Below are 23,575 nucleotides of genomic sequence, written 5' to 3'. Positions count from 1 at the left end.
CATTTAAATAAACCACAAAGGGAATATAGATCTGTCTAGCAAAAAATAAACTTAAGTACATTAAATAGTAAATTTAAGAGAAAACTGAAATATTTGCAGGAACTATGACAGAAAAGAAGTTGATATCCTACATAACAGTGCGTGCAGTTATTAAAACCTAGTAAAAGATAGGCTATGAATCAATTCACAAAACAAGGCAGAAAAATTATTCCGCTTCATCTAGTGATCAAAGATCTCCAAATTAAAACAACAAAGTACTTTTCCACTCATCAAATTATCAAGGAAAAGTGTTGAGCGAGTATTAAATATGATGGACACCTTTGTGTGCTGGTATCAAGCATTCTGGACAGACATCTCAAGAAACTTAGGAAAACTCATGCCCTTTGATTCAGTAATTTGACTTCTAAAGATTCCAGGGAAATAATTTCATTTATTTTTAAGGTTGTGCATCAGGTTGTTTATACTTAGACAAACTATCTAAATTTTTTAGAGGGGGGAGGATTAAATGAATTATGTCCATGTGATGTGATATTATACATCTTTACAAGCTATGTTTTGAAAAAAAAATACTTAATGGCATAGGACAGAATTCATGATACAATTTCAAGGAGAAGTACCTCCAGACATATATACATTGTTACCCCCAACATGAAAAATAAATATATGAGGGCTATAAAACTGAGATTAAATATATCAAAAAGTTAAGAGTAACTATCTCTAGATGACTTTTATGTCTTTCTATATTTTCTAAATTCTCAAGCATTACAGGCTTCCCTGGTGGCTCAGACAGGAAAGAATCTGCCTGCAATGCAGGAGACCTGGGTTTAATTGCTGGGTCGGGAAGATCTAGATTCTAGAATACCCACTTGCATGAAGTGCCTCCCATACCAGCAAATTTTATTCTGTCTTGAAAATTGATAGCTTGGTGGGCTACAGTCCACGGGGTCGCAGAGTCAGACACGACTAAGCAACTTCATTTTCACTTTCACTTAAAATCAAAAATCCTCCACTGATATGGTGAATTACTGCTTAATTTGATTTGTGCTTTGTTGCAGATTACTAGTTTAATTTGGGCTTCCGGTGGCTCAGCGGTATAGAATCCACCTGCAATGCAGGAGATGTGGGTTCAGTCCCTGGGTCAGGAAGATCCTCTGGAGAAGGGGAATGGCTACCAACTAGAGTATTCTTACCTGGAGAATTCCATGGACAGAGGAATCTGGCAGGCTACAGACCATGGGGTCTCAAAGTGTCAGACACAACTGAGCGACTAACACTTTTACTTTAAAGCTAAGATCACCTAAAATACACTTCTAAAAATTTATTCAAGTAGTTTATGTATATATACTGATGTTTAAAACTCAAACAATACAAAAGAACGTAGAGTAAAAAGTGAGTGTTCTTCTCATTCCTCAGTCCCACTTTTCTTCCCAGAGGAAACCGTTGTGAAATAATTCAGTGGGGTTTCCTTTCAGATTATTTTCAGTAACAATGCACTAGTTTAAAGTGTACAGTAGCACAGTAGGTGGAGGTAAAATACTTTGGCTACATAAGCAATCAATTGTAATTTCTCAAGCTTAGGTTGAAAGCAAGTGTTAACAAAGTCTGGTGCAAGTTATTTTACATTTTCCCTCTAACAGATCAGGCAGATAATTATAATTTGAGCAGTAATTAGGATTCTTGAGTCAATAGCAGTAATTATTTGACAAAACTGAACATCCAACCGGAAAAAAACAGCCTTAAAATAGAAGTCCAAGAGAGTTGACCTTGGGGTGAAAGAGTTTGTATCCTTTTTTTTTTTTTTTTTAATTTATTTAGTTACAGCCATTGTTTTCTGTTGGCCTGCTCTATCTGTACAGTCAGATCTGCCTTATCCGTGAGTGGATTAAATACTTAGTAGATTAATAATAGAAACCTAAGACCTTGGCCAGCACTATTCTCGTTTCATATGATTTAAACACAGAGACAAATTTGAACATAAATGTCTCTGCCTGTAATTTAGATGTAAACGTATAGATTTGTTTCATATTAACTGCCAATAAGAAATTGACTGTTTTGCTATCTTTGCTGAAGTGGTCATAGATGGTTATAAATCAGGAGGTTTTCAGACTGAACCTTGAAGAACTCTTCAAGTACTGGGGCCAGTTGGGTGTTTAAGCTGTAGGCCTTTAGGCCTAATGATCCTGTTCAGCCAAAGCCCAAATATATAGTACACAGAACCATATTCTAGACCAGCTTTGCTTATGTGGATTACATCTACTGGTATTTACCACATTATAAATTAAAACTGAGAAACGGTTAAAATATTCACTTTAAAAATAATACTGGTAACAAAATATTTTGTGAAAATAGAGGAAAGTGACATCGTTTTATATTTTTGGTACATTTCTTTGGCGTGGAAGTCAGCTAGAGGCTTGTATCTCTTTCTGCATTCAGTCCGTGGATTTGGCACATACCATAAAGCTTCCAGAAAATTCTACTATATGCTTTTGATAGAAATGAAGGTGAAATAACATCTTATATTATTATTAAAATGGTTTCAACCTCAGAGACACCCAGAAATGATCTTCCCCAGACCACACTTTAAGAACTACTGCTAAACAAGTTTATTCAAAGTTTATTGCTCTATTTTGACTGTGTAGAAAGCAATTATAAATTTTTACTTGCCAGATTTTTTCATTGGTGATAAGATTACAATTTGTTTTTTTGACAAAAATGATTGGTTTGCAGATTAGTATGATTATTGTTTCCAGTTAATTATTATCTGTTTTTTTCCTTCTCTCAGGTGCGTTTGGTGTCAAAAAACAGTACATGATGAGTGTATGAAAAATAGCTTAAGGAATGAAAAGTGTGATTTTGGAGAATTCAAAAACCTCATCATTCCACCAAGTTATTTAACCTCCATTAATCATATGCGTAAAGACAAAAAAACAGATTATGAAATGGTAATCAGAGTTTATTTTTTCTTTACATAATTTATTTCCACAAAGTTATTTAAGTCAGTGTGAAACACTGAGAACTGTGTGTGTGCGAAGAATCATTATGGTAAGCCATGATACCCTACCCACTTCCTAAAGATGTGCCAGGAACTTTGGCACTTGAGTTCTTTCAGGTCTAAGGAGAAATTGGGATGTGTTATATTTTGGGCTTCCCTCGTAGTTCAGTTGGTAAAGAATCTGCCTATAGTGCAGGAGACCCGGGTTCGATTCCCAGGTTGGGAAGATCCCCTGGAGAAGGAAATGGCAACCCACTCCAGTATTCTTGCCTGGAAAATCCCACGGACAGAGGAGCCTGGACAACTTAGCGACTAAACCAGCACCACCATATTGTGAAAGTGTTAGTCGCTCAGTGGTGTCCAGCTCTTTGTGATTCCGTGGACTGTACCCTCCAGCCCTCCAGGAGCCCTTCAGGCTCCTCTGTCCCTGGGATTTTCCAGGGAAGAATACTGGAGCAGGTAGCCATAAGTCCCCAGAATCTGTATTTGTTTTAAGTTTTCAGATGATTGATGAACAGCCAGGTTTGGAACTCATTATTGTCAGTAAAAAGAAGGTAGATTTTTAGTCACACGTTGTTCTGAAGAATGTTTTCCTGTGGAACCTCATATAGGGTACCTGGAGACGAGAATTTGTTGCACATTAGATCCTGCCACAAATAATAGTGAATATTCCCACAAGGGAAGTCCAAAATAGACATTTTAAAATTTAAAAACATTATGTTTAATGTTATTGTGATACTTTTTTAAAAAAATACACAACCCCTTATGTCTCTGATTTCAGTCTGACATAGGAGACTGAGGATCACTAAGTAAAACCAGGGAACGTCTTCATTAATGTTTATACTCACGAGGAGAAGGGGAGAGGAAAGAAGTGGTTAGAGTAGAGAAACATGAATTTAATTTGATTTAGGGTTTTGTGCAAATCTGGGTTCTTGAATATATTTCTGAATACACCATTCAAAAAAATTAAAAAGCTTGAAAATTAGAGTACAGCCAGAAAAGCACAGTCAGGGTTTAGAGAGCAGAGAAGATCAATGTCCCTTCTATGAAGGACTGAAATGTGTTGCCTGGGAGGCAAGACCAATAAATGATATAATGTTTCAAGTGATTGAACACAACAGTTATATGGAAGAACAAATGAGATTATTCCTTACTTCAGGAATCAAAAGTGGAAAGTTACTGAAAGACAGATGTTTAACTCAGTTTAAGTCAAAACTTTCTAGTAATTTGATTTAGCAGTGGAATTCCTTGTTAAGTGAGTTCCTTCTTACATGAGTACCCAAGTGTATACTGGATAACTTATCTAGAATAATGTAGAAGAAATTTATATTAATATATTAAGCAGAAATTAATTCATCTCTTTCCGTTCTTAGAATTCTTTCATTTTTATATTGTACTGACTGGGATAGTTGATTTTTCTCTCAGCAGATTTACAGCACTGTTGTTAATAAGAAATGAAAAACTGTCTTTGAGATATTAGGGTCTTTTAACGCACATTCATTTTTTTAGCTAGCCTCTAAACTTGGAAAGCAGTGGACTCCATTAATAATCCTGGCCAACTCTCGTAGTGGGACTAACATGGGAGAAGGATTGCTGGGAGAATTCAGGATCCTCCTAAATCCCGTGCAGGTAACCAAAGAGGAGACCTTGCTTTCTGTAGTAATCTTTTCAGTTTTAGTTGTACATTTTCCCTAAATTGTAATGGTTGTTAATGCTTTAAGCCAGTAATCACCTGGTTATAGGGAAGAATAATAATTATGAAAATAGTATTGAGCCATCTGAATTTGTGGAGAAAGAGGGATTCTCATGGTAGGGATGTAAATGGTGCAGCAACTTTAGCAACTACTTGGACAGTCTCTTAAAAATTCAAACTTAAATTTCCCAAACCACATAGCACTTCTAGGAATCTACCCAACAGAAATGAAAACATATCCCACAAATACTTTTATGCAGATTTTCATAGCAGCATTTTTCATGATAGCCCAAAAGAAAAGCCCATCAGTCAGTGGCTGGATAAAACAAAATGTGACGTACCCATACGAATGGAATATTCAGTGATAAAAAGGAATGCTAGTACATACATACTACAAATTAAATGAACCTCAAAAACATGCTGAGTGAAAGAAGCACAATGCAGGGGATCAATACTGTATGATTCCTTATTGATCTGTTCAGAAAGGGTAAATCTATAGAGCCAGAGAGTACAGTGATTGCCTAAGACTAGGGCTGGAAATTAGGAGTGACTAATGGACACTTACTAATGGGAAATCTTACTGGAGCAGCGAAAATGTTCTAAACTGAATAATGCACAGCTCACTAAGCTTCCTAAAACTCATTTAATTGTTGACTTTAAATCAGTGAATTTCATTATATGTAATTTATACCTCAGTTTTAAAAGTAAGAATAAAAGGTTCATGCCATTGAGACTGAGATGACATGCTAGCAGCTTCTACTTTGTAAAACTAAACAACCCATTGTGCAGCAATCATTCTTTCCAATTTGTAATTTTCCCTTTCAACATTATACAACTTAAGAAAATATAAAAATAATTTTAAAAGGAAAGAGAAAGGGAAGTTCCCTGGGAGTTCAGTGGTTAGGACTTGGCATTTTCCCTGCCATGGCCTGGGGTTCAGTCCCTGTTTGGGGACCTAAGATCACACAAGCCTCGCAGCAAAGCCAAAATAAGTAAAATTTAAAAATAAAAAGAGAAAATCACCTGCAGTACCTCTACACAGATACATCAGTTGTTTTCATTTGTCCATGTTCTTTCCATGAATTGTGCATGCATTCATATATTGGGATTTCTTTCAACGTAATCTAACTTTGCATTTACCTGAAAGTATGTTCTCCCGTGTTGCAACCTGCTGCTGCTACTGCTGCTGCTAAGTCACTTCAGTCGTGTCCGACTCTGTGCGACTCCATAGACGACAGCCCACCAGGCTCCCCCGTCCCTGGGATTCTCCAGGCAAGAACACTGGAGTGGGTTGCCATTTCCTTCTCCAATGCAGGAAAGTGAAAAGTGAAAGTGAATTCGCTCAGTCATGTCTGACTCTTAGCGACCCCATGGACTGCAGCCCACCAGGCTCCTCCATGGGATTTGAAAAACTAAACAACCAGGGATTGAACCCCAGGCCATGGCAGGGAAAATACCAAGTCCTAACCACTGAACTCCCAGGGAACTTCCCTTTCTCTTTCCTTTTAAAATGATTTTTATATTTTCTTAAGTTGTGTAATGTTGAAAGAGAAAATTACGAATTGGAAAGAATGATTGCTGCACAATGGGTTGTTTAGTTTTTCAACTAAATCCCATCAATGGGATTTGCCAGGCAAGAGTACTGGAGTGGGTTGCCATTGCTTTCTCCAGTGTTGCAGCCTAGTCCTCATAATTATATATGTGATGACTAAGAAACCATCAAATGGATGTGTCCATATTTATAGTCTCCTGCTGATGGCAGTCGAGTTTGTCTCTACACTTGTATGATTATAAATAATGCTGCACTGATTATCTATACACAGTTTTTTCATCTTTTGAAATATTTTCCTAGATTGTTTATAGAATTATAGGTATTATGGATCCTTTCATCTTTATGTCATTTTACTCATATTGCAAAATTGTTTTCCAGAAATGTGTACTGACTTGCACTAGTAATGGATTTTTTAAATCCCATATAGAATAGGAAGCACTGGTTAAAGGTGAACTGAGCATAGCCTGGTTTTATGTGAACATAAAGGTGGCAGTATTGTACAGTGGATAGAATACAGGATTGGATTTCTATGTCAGCACTTAATTATCAGAGGAAGCATGGGCAAGTTATTTAACCTTCCTATGTCTCCATTTCCAGTAGAATGCTGTTTGCTCGTGCTTTTTAGGGGCAGCATTAGGGCTTCCCTGGTGGCTCACCTGGTAAAGAATCCACCTGCCATTTGGGAGACCTGGTTTCGATCCCTGGGTTGGGAAGCTCCCCTGGAGAAGGTAAAAGCTACCCACTCCAGTATTCTGGTCTGGAGAATTCCATGGACTGTATAGTCCATGGGATCGCAAAGAGTCGGACACGACTGAGCGACTTTCACTCACTTCACTCAGGATGAGCCACAGTGATTATAGTCTGGTATACTGCCCAGCATAAAGATAAATGCCAGCATTGTTATTTAAGCACATCTAGGTCCTCATCTAGAGGGAAATTATCCTCACAGGTGGGTGACAGTGTTGGGTAAAATAATTTTTTCCTTTTCTTTCACGTTATAGGTTTTTGATGTTACTAAAACTCCCCCCATCAAAGCCCTACAACTTTGTACTCTTCTTCCCTATGACTCAGCTCGAGTGCTTGTCTGTGGAGGGGATGGGACTGTCGGCTGGGTCCTGGATGCCCTTGACGAAATGAAAATTAAGGTATCCATCCTTAAGATCTCCTTGCCTCTCACAGAAGCACTTCCAAGAAAGTTACAAAGTATTTGTGGTTATATTTTTTATTATGCAGGTGAATATTAGAAGACCTTGCCAACCTTGAATATTGTGATTGAGTAGTTATTATTTGTATCTTTATTGCTTTGGGCTTTGAATTTTACCAAATATTATTACCCTCCAAATAGTCTGAAGAGAAAAATCTAAAATAATCTTCTATATTGTAGGGACAAGAGAAATACATTCCACAAGTTGCAGTCTTGCCTCTGGGAACAGGCAATGATCTATCCAATACCTTGGGGTGGGGTACAGGTTATGCGGGAGAAATCCCAGTTGCACAAGTCTTAAGAAACGTGATGGAAGCAGATGGAGTTAAACTAGATAGGTAAGTTATACTTACCCTCAAAAGTGATTTCTTGAGCTTTGGGAATATTCCTTGAATTATAAATGAAGACTTGTGTAGTTCTAAAGTTAAATGTAGTTTAAATGTAAAAGACTATGTCAGTTGTACTTATGTGTGGACACTGGTGTTTTATTTTGTTGCTGTATATTGTGTTGTTATGTAAATCATAAGTTAGGTAACAAGTTAGGCTGAGTACTCCTCTCAAGATTTACATAGTCATTTAAATGTATTCATTTCCCAAAAGCTATTTTAATAGAAGAACCTTATCTACCAGATATCCAGAGTTGATTGGTAATAATTATAATTAACTGACAATTAATTTGTTAGTAATTACTGATTTTTTTAAACTTTTATTTTTTAGATGGAAAGTTCAAGTAACAAATAAAGGATACTACAACTTAAGAAAACCCAAGGTATGTTTTTGGGGCTGCAGTTGCTAGTGGTTTCAACAGACATTGTGGAGTGCTTCCATTGTGGCACTGTGGTGGGACACGGCAACAGGTGCTTGTCTCTGGGGAGCTGGTTATGGAACAGGCTGCAGGTGTGCCTGCTTCTCCCCTGGTGGATCAGGCGGGAAAGATTTCAGGGCAAGTGACATGGGAGTTGGTCCTTAAAATGTAAATACAATTTAGATCAACAGAGAAAGAAACAAAAGACTCCCCAGGTAGAGGAAATAGACTGGAGGGTGCACATCATGGTTAGTAAATAGCAAATAATACAGAGGTAGCACAGAGATGGCAAGTCTATAGTTTTAAAAAGATACATTGGATTATGGTTTTCTCAGAGTATATGCCCAGTAGTGGGATTGCTGGACCATATGGTAGTTCTGTTTTTAGTTTTTTAAGGAACCTCCATACTGTTCTCCATAGTGGCTCTATCAGTTTACATTCCTACCAACAGTGCAAGAGGGTTCCCTTTTCTCTACACCCTCTCCAGCATTTATTGTTTGTAGATTTTATGATGATGGTCATTCTTACTAGTGGGAGATGATACCTCATTATAGTTTTGGTCTGCATTTCTCTAATACTTATTGATGTTAAGCATCTTTTCATGTGCCTCTTCGCCATCTGTATTGTCTTCCTTGTAGAAAATCATAAACACATGCCAGTGTTCATTACAGCACTATTTACATGAAAGCAACCTAAATGTCCAGCGACAGATGCATTGATAAAGAAGATGTGGTAAATGTGTACAGTGGAACATTATTTCAGTTCAGTCCCTCAGTCGTGTCTGACTCTGTGACCCCATGGACTGCAGTACACCATGTTTCCCTGTCCATCACCAACTCCCAGAGCTTACTCAAACTCATGTCCATAGAGTCAATGATGCCATCCAACCACCTCATCCTCTGTCATCCCCTTCTCCTCCTACCTTCAATCTTTCCCAGAATCAGGGTCTTTTCCAATGAGTCAACTCTTCACATCAGGTGGCCAAAGTATTGGAGCTTCAGCTTCAGCATCAGTCCTTCCAATGAATATTCAGGTATGATTTCCTTTAGGATTGACTGGTTTGATCTCCTTGCAGTCCAAGGGACTCTCAAGAGTCTTCTCCAACACCATAGTTCAAAAGCATCAATTCTTTGGTGCTCAGCTTTCTTTATAGTCCAACTCTCATATCCATACATGACTACTGAAAAAAACATAGCTTTGACTATACTGACCTTTGTCAACAAAGTAATATCTCTGCTTTTTAATATGCTGTCTAAGTTGGTCATCACTTTTCTTCCAAGGAGCAAGAATCTTTGAACTTCATGGCTGCAGTCACCATCTGCAGTGATTTGGGAGACCACAAAAATAAAGTGTGTCACTGTTTCCATGTTCCCCCATCTATTTGCCATGAAGTGATGGGACCGAATGCCATGATCTTACTTTTCTGAATGTTGAGTTTTAAGCCAACTTTTTCGCTCTCTTCTTTCACCTTCATCAAGAGGCTCTGTAGTTCCTCTTTGCTTTCTGCCATTAGAATGTCGTCATCTGCATATCTGAGATTATTGATGTTTCTCCCTTCAGTCTTGATTCCAGCTTCTGCTTCATCCAGTTCAGCATTTTGCATGATGTACTCTGCATATAAGTTAAATAAACAGGGTGACAATATACAGCCTTGACATACACCTTTCCAAATTTTGAACCAGTCTGTTGTTCCATGTTCAGTTCTAACTGTTGCTTCTTGACCTGCATAGCAATTTCTCAGGAGGCAGATAAGATGGTCTGGTATTCCCATCTCTTGAAGAATTTTCCACAGTGTATTGTGATCCACACAGTTAAAGGCTTTAGTATAGTCAGTGAAGCAGATGTTTTTCTGGAATTCTCTTGCTTTTTCTATAATCCAATGGATGTTGGCAATTTGATCTCTGCTGCTTCTGCCTTTTCTAAATCCAGCCTGAACATCTGGAAGTTCACGGTTCACGTACTGTTGAAGCCTCACTTAGAGAACTTCAAGCATTACTTTGCTAGTGTGTGAGATAAGTACAATTGTGCGGTAGTTTGAGCATTCTTTGGCATTACCTTTCTTTGAATGAAAACAAACCTTTTCCAGTCCTGTGGCCATTGCTGAGTTTTCCAAATCTGCTGGCATATTGAGTGCAGCACTTTCACAGCATCATCTTTCAGGATTTGAAATAGTTTAGCTGGAATTCCATCACCTCCACTAGATTTGTTCGTAGTGATGCTTTCTAAGGCCCACTTGATTTCACATTTCAGGATGTCTGGCTCTAGGTGAGTGATCACACCATCGTGATTATCTGGGTCATGAAGATCTTTTTTGTATAGTTCTTCTGTGTATTCTTGCCACCTCTTCTTAATATCTTCTGCTTCTACTAGGTCCATACCTTTTCTGTCCTTTATTGTGCCCATCTTTGCATGAAATGTTCCTTTGGTATCTCTTAATTTTCTTGAAGAGATCTTTAGTCTTTTTCATTCTATTGTTTTCCTCTATTTCTTCGCATTAATCACTGAGGAAGGCTTTCTTATCTCTCCTTACTATTCTTTGGAAATCTGCGTTCAGATGGGTATATTTTTCCTTTTCTCCTTTGCCTTCCGCTTCTCTTATTTTTTCAGCTATTTGCAAGGTCTCCTCAGAGGAGATAAAAATGCCATTTTACCTTTTTGCATTTCTTCTTCTTGGGATGGTTTTGATCACCGCCTCCTGTACAATGTTACGAACCTCCATCCATGGTTCTTCAGGCGCTCTTTCTATACTCAGCCATAAAAAGGAATTATGTTGTGTCATTTATAGGGATGTGAATGGCCCTAGAGTCTGTCATACATAGTGAGGTAAGTCAGAGAGAAAAGCAAATACTGTATATTAATGCATATATGTAGAATCTAGAAAAATGGTACTGATGAACCTTGCAACTCCTGATTTGCAAGTCAGGAGTAGAGCTACAGACATAGAGAATGGACCTGGGGACGCAACAGGGAGGAGACGGTGGGATGAATCGAGAGCATTGACATATCTACACACTACCGTGTGTAAAATCGCTAGCTAGTGGGAAGCTTCTGTATAATACAGGGAGCTCAGTTTGGTGCTCTGCGGTGACCTAGATGGGTGGGGTGGGGAGTGGCTATGGGGAGAGATGTCCAAGGGCGAGGGGACGTGTGTATACATAGAGCTGATTCACTTGGTTGTACAGTGGAAACTAATGTAACATTGTAAAGCAGCTAAACCCCAATTTAAAATTAATAATATATAAAAACAAGAAAGAAAATAAGAAAAAGAAAAATACTGGGGATAATGTGAAAATAGGGAAGAAACCTGCACTGTGACAAAACAAAGGGAATCTTAGGAGGAGAACTACTTACTTCCTCACCATAACACAGCACCTTCCTCACTATGACTCAGCATTTCCAGACCATGACTCAGCACTTTCCCTGTTCAGAGACATTTTAGAAGTAGTATTGATCAAGACTTGGCAACTGATTGCTATTAGGGGAAGCGGGGGGAAAAAAAACTTTACTACAAGATTTCTAGTTTTTATGACAGGATACGTGAAAATGACATTAACCAAAATAAGAAAAATAGGGTTTCAGGTTTGAATAGGAAGAAAATGCATTAATATTCGGGGCATGTCAACCTTTAGTCTGACCCACTGAACAAGAAGTCAGATATGCAAGCTATTGCTCAGGGAGAAGACCAAGTGCAGCTCAGTTGAGGAACCCAGGCTGGACTGGGAAGTAAGATAAACTGAGCAAGCACCAATAGCCTAATGGAGACTGAAAAAGCTGAGAACCTGAGAAGTGCTGGAAGTACAAGCAAATATTGAGAACACAGGATTTGAAAGCCTGGGTGTAGAGTAGAACTGTTTAGATGTAGCATATTAACCAGAAATGGAAAGTGAAATTTTGTCTTAAAGAATCAGCCTTTAAACTGAAGCTTTATCTCTGGAAATGTCATTGGATAGCATAAAATAGCTTATGTAAAAAGTAAATGACTCAGTTTTCATAAAGAACATAAAGACTAAGATTTATATGTTTAATAAATGACACAGGCATGGATGGAAGCATAATCTGTTGTTTACCCTTTTCCACAGGAATTCACAATGAACAACTATTTTTCTATTGGACCTGATGCTCTCATGGCCCTCAATTTTCACGCTCATCGTGAGAAGGCCCCATCTCTGTTTTCTAGCAGAATTCTTAATAAGGTGTGTTGGATAAAATAACATTTCCTGCTTATCACCTAAGGTACAGTAAAAATCAATAGTTCAATTATACCTAGCACTCTTTCAACTAGATTGAGATAGAACTAACTTACGGAAACATTTGCCTGCTCCATTTTGTATAAGACTGTCAAATTAGATCCTTAAATGTATTTTATTAAAGTATCCATGACAAAATTTTTTAACTCCCAGTTGCAATGTTTAGAGCATATTTTGCTTAGATGCCTACTAAATGGAATATATGGTAGCTTATCTTACTCAAATGGCAACTAGAATTGGAAGTAAATTTAGGCAAGATAAATTTTTGATGAAGCCGTTAGTGGAAAAGTAGATTGCATAGGCCTGAAAAGACTCTACAAGGCAAACGAGGCAAGAAAGGAGCGTTTGTTTACCACAGTTTTAACTGGTTTCTAGTACAATTGATTCCTTTTTTTAATGACTTTTGGTGATTGAGCAACAGGATGTGACAAATAGATGCTGGTTCTGTTTTACAGTTATCTGTTCCTGGTTCTTTTTTTACAAATATTTGAAATTTATGAATAGCTCCCTTTTATTAATATAGTTACCAACACAATAGTATTGCTGTTTATACAGTATGGTAATTAGCATCTCAATGCTTCCATCAACCTTTCTATATTCAAAAGTGATTATAAAATGTTTGCTAGATTTGCCTGCATTACTTTCATTAAGTAATGTTAAGTACTAGGAAAAGGCAAAATTTTCTTTATAAGGTGTAGCTTTTTGGATAAACTGGGAGAAAACACCATTTAAGCACAAACCACCTAATCCTACATTCCCCTAAAAAAATGGGCTGAACTCTGTAGTAATAATGGTTCCTTCTCCCATCAGTCTCTAGTCCACTCTGTGGATACGTGACTCAGTCGTCACATCAGGGAGCTTTGGTTCAGTGTCTTTTTCTAGCTTACAGGGCTTGTTAGATTGCTTTAATATCATATTTTCTGTCCATTTCTCATAGGCTGTTTACTTATTTTATGGAACCAAAGATTGTTTAGTGCAAGAATGTAAAGATTTGAATAAAAAAGTTGAGGTAAGCTTTTAAACTTTTAGGTGGTCTCTGGACTATGAACTTTTTTTAAACAAAAATGCTGAATTTTCTATTAACATATTTCGATAACACAAATGGAGTATTTATTGTGTACCAGACACCTCTAAGTGCTTCATACACATTTCCCACTAAATTCTCACCACAGCCTGTAAGGCAGATACTACTATATTCCCATCACTCATGAAGCTATTTGAAATTAAATAACTTGCCCAGGTTCACAGAGTGCCCAAGGATACAGGTAACCAGCATTTAAACCCAGGTTTATGTAACTCCAGAGTCTGTTTAACTCTTATACTGAACAGCATCTGTATGCTGTTCATCATGTGTGATGACCAGTGTGAAGCTCTGTGACAACAGTGCCTGAGTCACGGACTCTCAGAGAAGATGAAGCCCAGAGTTTAATTCCTGTTATGGTTGTAATGTATCTTTGTTCTGTGCCGTACAGCATGGCCAAAAAAAAGTAAGGAAAGAGCCAGACAATAAACAGCTTAGGGAAAGAGTGGAAAATGAGCAGAGAAGGAGGAGCCTCAAAGCACACTCAGCTCGGAAAGCTGCTGCTCTGGTTAGACAGACTCTGAGCTCACGGCACAGGGGGAATGGTGAGGTTGGCTGTGAAGAATGTTCCCTTCTGCTTTATCCTATTTCCTTTTTCCTGGACTTTGATTACTTGGGTAGAGTAAAGCGTATGAGGTAGCACATTTTTTTGTCTAATCGTCTGTTTATACAAAAATCACCTGTGAAACCACCCATTAAATGCCAGGCACAGTGTTAGGTACTAGACATACAGTGACAAATCTCTCACTGTCACTAAGTTTGCAGTCTGGAGAGAAGAAAGACATTTAAACCACATTGTAATATGGCATAAGAAATAATATAAGGAAAATACGGAGTCTTACAGGAATTATATACACAGAAGAACTGTACAAAAAAGATCTTAAAGACTCAGATAACCACAATGGTGTGATCACTCATCTAGAGCCAGACATCATGGAATATGAAGTCAAGTGGGCCTTACAATGTGAACAAAATTAGTGGAGGTGATGGAATTCTAATTGAACTTTTTCAAATCCTAAAAGATGATCCTGTGAAAGTCCTGCACTCAATATGCCAGCAAATTTGGAAAACTCAGCAGTGACCACAGGACTGGAAAAGGTCAGTTCTCATACCAATCCCAAAGAAAGGCAATGCCAAAGAATGTTCAGATTACCACACAATTGCATTCATCTCACATGCTAGCAAAGTAATGCTCAACATTCTCCATGCCAGGCTTCAACAGTATGTGAACCGTGAACTTCCAGATGTTCAGGCTGAATTTAGAAAAGGCAGAAGAAGCAGAGATCAAATTGCCAACATCCATTGGATCATAAAAAAGCAAGAGAGTCCCAGGAAAACATCTACTTCTGCTTTATCGACTATGCCAAAGCCTTTAACTGTGTGGATCACAACAAACTGTGGAAAATTCTTCAAGAGATGGGAACACCAGACCACCTTACCTGCCTCCTGAGAAATATGTATGCAGGTCAAGAAGCAACAATTAGAACTGGACATGGAAAAAAAAAAAAAGAACTGGACATGGAACAACAGACTGATTCCAAATCGGGAAGGGAATACATAAGGCTGTATATTGTCACCCTGTTTATTTACCTTATATGCAGAACACATCATGCAAAATGCCAAACTGGATGAAGCACAAGCTGGAATCAAGATTCCTGGGAGAAATATCAATAACGTCAGATATGCAGACAACACCCCACTTAATGGCAGAAAGCGAAGAACTACTAAAGAGCCTCTTGATAAAAGTGAAGGAGGAGAGTGAAAAAGTTGGCTTAAAACTCAACATTCAGAAAACTAAGATTATGGCATCCTGTTCCATCACTTCATGGCAAATAGATGGAGAAACAGTGGAAACAGAGGCTTTATTTGGGGGGGGCTTCAAAATCACTGCAGATGGTGACCACAGCCATGAAATTAAAAGATGCTTGCTCCTTGGAAGAAAAGCGATGACCAACCTAGACCACATACTAAAAAGCAGAGACATTAACTTTGCCAACAAAGGTCCGTCTAGTCAAAGCTGTGGTTTTTCCAGTAGTCATGTATGGATGTTGGACTATAAAGAAAGCTGAGCACTGAAGAATTGATGCTTCTGAACTGTGGTGTTGGAGAAGACTCTTGAAAGTCCCTTGGACAGCAAGGAGATCCAACCAGTGCATCCTAAAGGAAATCAATCCTGAATATTTATTGGAAGGACTGATGCTGAAGCTGAAACTCCAATGCTTTGGCCACTTGATGGGAAGAACCGACTCATTGGAAAAGACCCTGATGCTGGGAAAGATTGAGGGCAGGAGAAGAAGGGGACAACAGAGGATGAGATGATTGGATGGCATCACCAACACATTGGACTTGCGTTTGATCAAGCTCCGGGAGTTGGTAGTGGGCAGGGAAGCCTGGTGTGGTGCAGTCCATGGGCTCACAAAGAGTTGGACATGACTGAGTGACTGAACTGAACTGAGCTGAACATAACCCACAGACTGGAAACTGTCTAGGGAAAGTGACTGATGAGGAAGTCTTTCTGGAAGAAGTTACAAACTGTAATCTGCAAATTAAAACTTAGCTAAATGAAGGAAATAAACGTTATTCTGGGCTAAGAACAACATGGGCAAAGGCCCAGAGGCAGGAGAGAACATAGCATATTTGAGTGTGTTCGGGCTGGAGTGTAACCTGCAGGAGAGACAGTGGCGAGAGCTGATGCTGGAGAACCAGGCAGAGGCTGAGGTCACAGAGAAACTGGTGACTTGTTATAAAGGCACTTGGAGTTCATCGTGAACACTGAGTCCAGCCATTGAAGGGACGTAATCGGGATAAGTGTCAGTCTAACCAGCCTTTGAGAGGTGAATAAGAGGAGAGCAGAGCTAGAGAAACGGTGGCTGCTGGACTAGGGTGTGGTCAGGAATGACGGCAAGGGATGGAGACTTAGAAGTAGCATCAGTGGTTTTAGTGCTTAATTGGTATGGAAGGTGAAGAGACAGAGGTCAAAGGTAATTTCCAGGTTTCTAGTTAGGGGGTGAGGACAGCTGGTGCTAACCTTTCCTGGGAAAGTAGATGGCAGAGAAGATGCTTAACTCAGCTTTGTGCATGAGAGTTTTAGGAGCCACAGTCAGTGGGAAATGTTTTGTGGGCAGTTGGATATACAGATCTAGCCCAGTTCACTTTCCTGCACCAACAAAAAATAGAGCCTTCAGCACAGAGATAGCAATTAGCAAGACAGAAGTGGCTCAGCTTTCCATCCAGAGTGTGTAGAGAAGAGAAGGGAGCCCAGTACATGGCTGTGTGAAATGCCTTCAGTGTGAGGCTGAGAGTGGAGCTCTCAGCAGTGGCAGAGGGACGCCCAGAGAAGTAGTCTGGTTCCCAGAAAGCAAAGGAAGAGAATATTTCAGGGAAAGAGGAAGGGGTTGGCAGTGTGCGATGCTGTTAAAACAGCAAGTTAGGTAAAGCCTGAAAAAATAATGGGATGTAAGAAAAAGGATGTCGTTGATTTAAAAAAATTCACTGTTATTCATTTATTACAATAAACATTGAACAAATGAGAAAGGCTAGATTACCTGGGTAGGAAGCAGTCTTCCAACCAGCTTTCACATGTATGTGAAAGTGGATAGGATTCTGAGTGGCTGTGTCTGAAAGTAGTGTGCCCTAAAGTAACTTACTCCTTGTATTTCTTTAAAGCTAGAGCTGGATGGTGAGCGAGTAGAACTGCCGAATTTGGAAGGCATTATCGTTCTGAATATCGGCTACTGGGGTGGTGGCTGCAGACTGTGGGAAGGGATGGGAGACGAGACTTACCCTCTAGCCAGGTATGTACATTTGCAACTGGTTTTTTATGACACTGGTTTCTTTAAAGCAGTCTGTTCTTTGTAGACTTTTAACATTTTTACCACAGATTTTCTTTTTTGTATACCTCATTAATGTCAGTAGTTAATAAGCTGACGGTCCACCTATGCTGAAAAGTAATTGTCCTATTGTGGCTAGTTCTATTTTACCGCATCACATAATCCATGTTTCCTTTGTCCAATTTTAGGCATGATGATGGTTTATTGGAAGTCGTCGGAGTATATGGGTCTTTCCACTGTGCTCAGATTCAAGTGAAACTGGCGAATCCTTTTCGAATAGGACAAGCACATACAGTGCGAGTAGGTGAAATATTGCTATAGTGGATAATTTGTCTCATTTCTAAGCCATTGAGGTTTAGAAGATAATATACTATAGCTTTCCCTAAACAAACATGTGGTTTACAGCCCATGCTATCGGTCATCCTGTACCCGGGCTGAGTAGGATGGGGAAAGACAGGAAATACGGCCCTCAGTCCAGTTGAAGAAGTGAAGTGTCCAATGAAAAAGAATCCTTTAAACAATTGAAGAATAAAATATATTCAGATTAATTTTCTAAGAGTACAGTGCTAAGAAATGTCCCTAAGATGGGTTAAAGGACTCAAGATGTTATTAAGGAAGATTTGTCTGAGCTTTCTGGGGACTAACTGTTTTCCCATTTTTCCCCATAATTCTAGCTGATCTTGAAGTGCTCGATGATGCCCATGCAGGTAGATGGGGAGCCGTGGGCCCAGGGGCCCTGCACTGTCACCATAACCCACAAGACACACGCCCTGATGTTGTATTTCTCTGGAGAACAAACGGATGACGACGTCTCTAGTACTTCAGATCAAGAGGATACAAAGGAAACGGAGTAGATGGAGGAGGACATGAGGACTTAGTGTAGAATCCTCGCAAACAACTAGATACCCGTTCATCCAAAAAAGAGCTGTCAACTAGCTTAGTCTTCACTTCATCAGTAGTAGAGTGGGTATGCATTTATGTAAATAGCATTCCAAAAACAGCCAGACCTCCGGTTGTTTACAAATGCCTGCTCTTTTTGCAGCAAACACTTTGACCGTACAGCACTAGCAGAAAGTCACAGAACATTCCACAAAGGCTCTGTGTCTGCGGGTAGGCTCGCTGACCTGTGTGCTCCCTCCCGGTCCTTATTCTTGAACCACACAGTGGATTGGACACGTATATCCAGCCAGGTGTGGGTGGAAAATCATTGCCATTTTAATGTTGAGTGTGATGACACTGTAACATTTAAAAATGACTTGCTTTTTTGAAAGGAGATGGTTGGTGTCATGCTGGGCATCCTCCTGCAGCATGTCTCTTAAGACTTCTTGCAGCCCAGCACCAAGTGGACACATAAATATCTATTTCCAGGAAACCCTAAAAGGAGAAATGTAAAAGGAAGGCAACACTCAGATTTTTTGTTTTAAATTTTATTTTAAGGACACTTTCAGTCTCCTGCTGTTGTTTGGTTAACTCTGTTAATGACCGAGTTGAGCTGAAATCTGCCATCTTGTTATACTCCAGTATAGCCAAAAGGGGACCACCTAGGCAAGTTGTAAAAATCCACATTCAGAGCACTTTGCATTGAAAGTTTTAAGTTTCAGGACTTCCCTGGCATTCTAGTGGTTAAGACTCTATGCTTCCACTGCAGAGGGTATGGGGTTCAATCCCCTGTCAGGGAACTAAAATTGTGCGGAGTGGCAGTCAAAAAAAAAAAAAAAAAGTTACAAGTTTCAAATCGGACTGTTCACCAAATTCTCTTCTGATTAAAAGACAGTGTCAACAATTCAAAAAATATATACTAAGGAAAATTTACCAGTCAGGTTAATTGCTCAAAACAAGTTCAGTATTGATTGATACATTTTTAAAAATTGGTGGTCTTACAGTATTTTGAAATACAGGAGTATATCCAAAATACTTAACAGAATTTTCCCTTGGGGAAATGGATAGAATCCTCTGCTAAAATGTTTGTATCATATTTATTTTAAAATGAGAGATATATTTTTTTTACTTATTTATTTTCTTCACCGTGGTATACCTGTGTTTAGTGTTTACAATATGTTGCTTTATTTAATAAGTTAAATTGATCATAAATTCTGCTACTCACAGATAGAAATGTAGCCTAAGTAATAATTAAAACCCATAATTCTTCTGATAGATATATTATCTGGATATTCTTATTCTTCAGAAATATTCCGAGGGTGCTCCTCTGCTGCTCCCCAGTCTGCTCCCTCAGGTTCCACAGCGAGGCTGCCCCAGGGGGTCCCCAGCCTGGTATTTTTAGGACAGATGGCCCATTTGTGGATTTGGTGGTCTTTTATGCCATTAATCTCTGAAGAACTAGAATGTATCTTCCACCAAACACCATTAGCTCCCCTTAAAGATCTGTGGATGAATCTGTTGTCTATTATGAGTTGCCAGAAGCTTAAATTTCAGTCACCTTCAGGCCCAGGCCATGTTTTGAAGGAACAACTAAGAAATGTATACAGTAGTAGTCAGTTACATTAGAATGCTTTTATTTTGCTTAAAGTAATCTCTTCCCAGATCTCAATGTGAGCAGCTAAATTCTAGTATTGTAAGATTTTGTGAGAAGATCTGTTTTCACCTTACTCACACACCATTCACAGTAGCTACCTGTGGTGGTGGTTGGGAGAGAGTGCAGATTTTCTTTCATGGGCTGATCATGTTTTGAGTATAATGAGCTTCATTGTTTAATTTGTGATCAAAATTGTTACCGATACCACATTTTACAAATATACTGTTAGATTCACTTTGCTTTAGGCTATATTTTATCTATAATTCATAGTACTAATTATATAATAATCAAAGTAAATAGTTAATAGGGGGTATCAATTAAAATAATCAAAATAACTATATAGTTTTTTTTTTACTTTTAAAACTGTATTCTAGCTATAATGTTACATTGGATTTAGAACAGAGTCATATAAAACACCCTCATTTACTTAAAAACAAACTGGTCTTTCATTTTCATAATCCACTGAAGTTTGACCTTCACGAAGTTTATCTGTTAACCTTATTCACTCATTCAGACTTAATTTTTTTAGGAAAGTTACTTCAGAATATCATATCATATAACATATTTTAGAAAAATTCTCTTTTTAGGCACATTTACCCAGCATTTCAAATAAATGGATAGGCAAGTACCTTGTTTTAAATAAATACAATTTATAAGACTCATGTTTGCAAGTTATATATTAGGGTAGCAATTGTTGACATTACCAGAGAGTCCACACTTTATAAAAAATGATTTGCCATAGAATTTTTCTGTTCCATTTCAAACTATTCTGATTTAAAAATAGTAACTTCTAAATGCTCAGGAAGAAATATGTGAAGTAAAGCTTGTATTCATGTCTGTTTTCAGATTTCTCCTTTTATTCTAATACAATTCCTAGCTCCTTGCAATCTTAGTAGGTTAAATACTGAATCCCTGGCAGCTTCTTAGGGATCCCATAAGTAGATGTTGAGAATTTTCAGTGCTTTTTTTTGTTTAATGGAAATCAAACTGACTTGTGTTGTAACATACAAGTTGCCAAAGGATAAGATTACATGATCTTAAAGGTGTTTTATGTTTTCTTCAACTATTAGCTGTGAACCCTATTGTAGCTAACGTTTATGAAATGTTATAGTCAAAATTATTTATTTTTATTTTTTTAGGATGTGTCAAAAACGTGTAGTATTTGCTTTTTGAAATGTTTGCCTACCTAGAGCTGGAAAATATACTGTGACTCAGAAATTGTGAACAGTCCTTTTTGCTGTAAAAATGAATACTACCAGCATGTCAAAAGAAAATAGTGTGCATTTGTAATATAAAGCAAAATTGTACTTAATGTATATTATGGAATTTTAAATTTGCACTGACCAAAAAATTTAAAGATGATATTAATTTACATATACATGTGGATCCGAATACGTAATTTGTACTTGTTCAGCTGAAAAGGTCAATAGAACGGGTGATAATTTTATGTGGTTTTCCCTCAAGCTGATAATACTGAAACAAGAACCAGCACTTTATATTCAGACTTTTTAAAAAAAAATTCTACCTAATTTGGGATAGCAATGTAGGTAGAGGTAGATTTATTAAAAATTTCTAGAAATTTAAAAAGAAAAAATAGTGTTGTTACTCTATCTCAATCTGAATGAAGGTCTGTTCTCAGCAGTAAGACAGAAGAGGTTGTTTGGGTTTGCCTTTTAAAAGTATACCCCTGCCTTTCTCAGATTTCTCCTGGAGGCTTGTCTCCCGTTTCTCAGAATATGCCCTGCAGGCTGCCTGTAGTATCAGAGTCACCATGCGAGCTGGTTCACAGTGTGGGAGCCTCAGCCCGGGAACCAGCCCTTGACTTCAGGAAGCAGGGTGTCTTGAGATGAGGGACGTCTGCACCTCTGGTGCTTCTGATGCAACTGAAATGTTAGTTACTCATCTGCACCTCCTGCATTCACCCAGGGCTTTTGCCCGGTAGATACCATGCCGAAAATTTGAATTAATTAGATACTCTTAAATTGTTTTTCCTTTAAAGGAACTCTGAAAAACTTGTCATATCCTATCCAGATTGATAAGCTGTATTACATAAAAGTTGGTAGCCCCAGGTTTTCCTGTGCAGCTGTGTGGGTTTGGGGCTGTGATCTGTGGAGTCTTGGAGGACAGGCGGTGCTTTGGGGCTGGTGGAATGGACCCCTGGAGGGCCCCTGCTTTCTCCCCATGCTGGGGTGCTGCTTCAGATCAGATTTCAGTAGACAAAGCACTTCCTTTTTTCAAAAAAAAAAAAAATTCCACTATTTTCTTTCAAAGAGTTTGGAAGCCAGTATAATGACTCTGTCACCTGGTTCATTTTCTACTGATTTTTACATTAAAAAGAGTATTTTGGATGTCTCGGTTGCTGCTTGGAATATGGCCACTTGGCTACTTCTCACATTTTGAAGGCATTTTGTTGAATAGCAAAGCACTGATTAGCCTCTGTTCCTCGTACTTCTAATTTTAGTGAAGTATAGAAATGGTCGTGTATTTAATTCATTTTAGTTTTGTAAATACACACACATTTACCCTCACGGCCCTGACAGTGCCGTCAGTGCATGAGGTTCACAGGTTTCAAAAAGGTATATTCTAAGGTTCTGGAGAAAGTATCAAAAACTGTCACCCTCTAATAGGGACGTTCACAAAATTTAATGATTGAGGTTAGTCATCTACAGAAGTGTCGGCAGAAATCGTCACCTAAAGGCTATAAATTTAAGTGTTCTGCTGACGGTGGACCTAGGACGCTTCCTCAGTCTCTGCAAAAACGCCCCCCAAGCCACTTCACCGCTAAAGGGAAATGTCAAAGCAGAACGCGCTTTACAAGGTAAACTACAGGAAGTCGCCGTCTTGTGGTGCTTTTTGATGACTGACCCAAAACGGGGAAGAGAGCTGGCAAGTTAGGTTGCTTTCCTTGCTGCTCTAACGTTGTCCAGGCAAAGGGACTTCTGATCAGATGAGGAGCCTGGGCTACTGAGCAAACTCCTACAGTAAGGACGGGCACTTTGTGTACTTGGGTGACGATGGCTCATGAGAACACAGGACTCCCGTTCTGGGCTCTGCCAGCACTCTTTCTCTCCAATTTGATCAACTTGAATGAGCCCAACAGTAAGCAAACTCGGATTTTAATTCTGTTTTAAGCAAGTTTAGAGCAGCCAGATCCTTGGCCGTGATTACTTGCAGGTGAACTGACTGAACTGGCTCTTGTGAACCACAGTGTCAAGGACGAGCAGCTCAAGCAGCCAGCTGGTCCTGTGCACTTTCTGCCCCCTTGGCCTCCGTACTCTGTCCCTATCACGAATTACCCTGTGTTAATTGCTTTCGTTGTGTTGGGTCTATAATGTGGTCAATGCTTGACAGAAAAACATGAATTAAAGCATTTGATGTTGAAGATGTTTGCTTGTTTTTTAATAAAATGTAAAGCACAGCATTTGAAAAGTGTGATTCTGTGTTGTTTTTTTGATACAACAATGAGAAAAAAACAAGTTTGAGTTAGTTTCACACAAGATGGCACTTGTACAGCAGGGCAGAGGTTACAGTGTGTGACAAGTTCAGGGTCAGATCCGCCTGAATGGATAAAAAAATACATACTTAAGGACTGACTCAGGGCAGAGTAGAGCAGTAAAGGAAGTCAAATAAGGTGAATT

General features: G+C 38.7%; 1 protein-coding gene across 1 annotated transcript in view; it reads left to right on the top strand.

Annotated features, from left to right (window-relative positions):
• DGKE (diacylglycerol kinase epsilon) overlaps positions 1 to 23,359 on the top strand; it is a 29,359-nt gene extending 6,000 nt beyond the window's left edge. The window contains exons 3-12 of the mRNA XM_070357276.1: positions 2,783 to 2,942; positions 4,502 to 4,621; positions 7,239 to 7,382; positions 7,622 to 7,779; positions 8,159 to 8,210; positions 12,326 to 12,439; positions 13,431 to 13,502; positions 17,241 to 17,368; positions 17,593 to 17,704; positions 18,079 to 23,359. Of these exons, the coding sequence (XP_070213377.1) occupies positions 2,783 to 2,942; positions 4,502 to 4,621; positions 7,239 to 7,382; positions 7,622 to 7,779; positions 8,159 to 8,210; positions 12,326 to 12,439; positions 13,431 to 13,502; positions 17,241 to 17,368; positions 17,593 to 17,704; positions 18,079 to 18,258 (1,240 nt within the window). The 3' untranslated portion in view covers positions 18,259 to 23,359. The remainder of the gene's footprint in view (positions 1 to 2,782; positions 2,943 to 4,501; positions 4,622 to 7,238; positions 7,383 to 7,621; positions 7,780 to 8,158; positions 8,211 to 12,325; positions 12,440 to 13,430; positions 13,503 to 17,240; positions 17,369 to 17,592; positions 17,705 to 18,078) is intronic.
• Positions 23,360 to 23,575: the final 216 nt, after the last annotated feature.

Source organism: Bos mutus, chromosome 19 (genome assembly GCF_027580195.1).
Source record: "Bos mutus isolate GX-2022 chromosome 19, NWIPB_WYAK_1.1, whole genome shotgun sequence".
NCBI classification, from domain to species: Eukaryota; Metazoa; Chordata; class Mammalia; order Artiodactyla; family Bovidae; genus Bos; species Bos mutus.
This window is presented reverse-complemented; position numbering and strand designations above follow the sequence as displayed.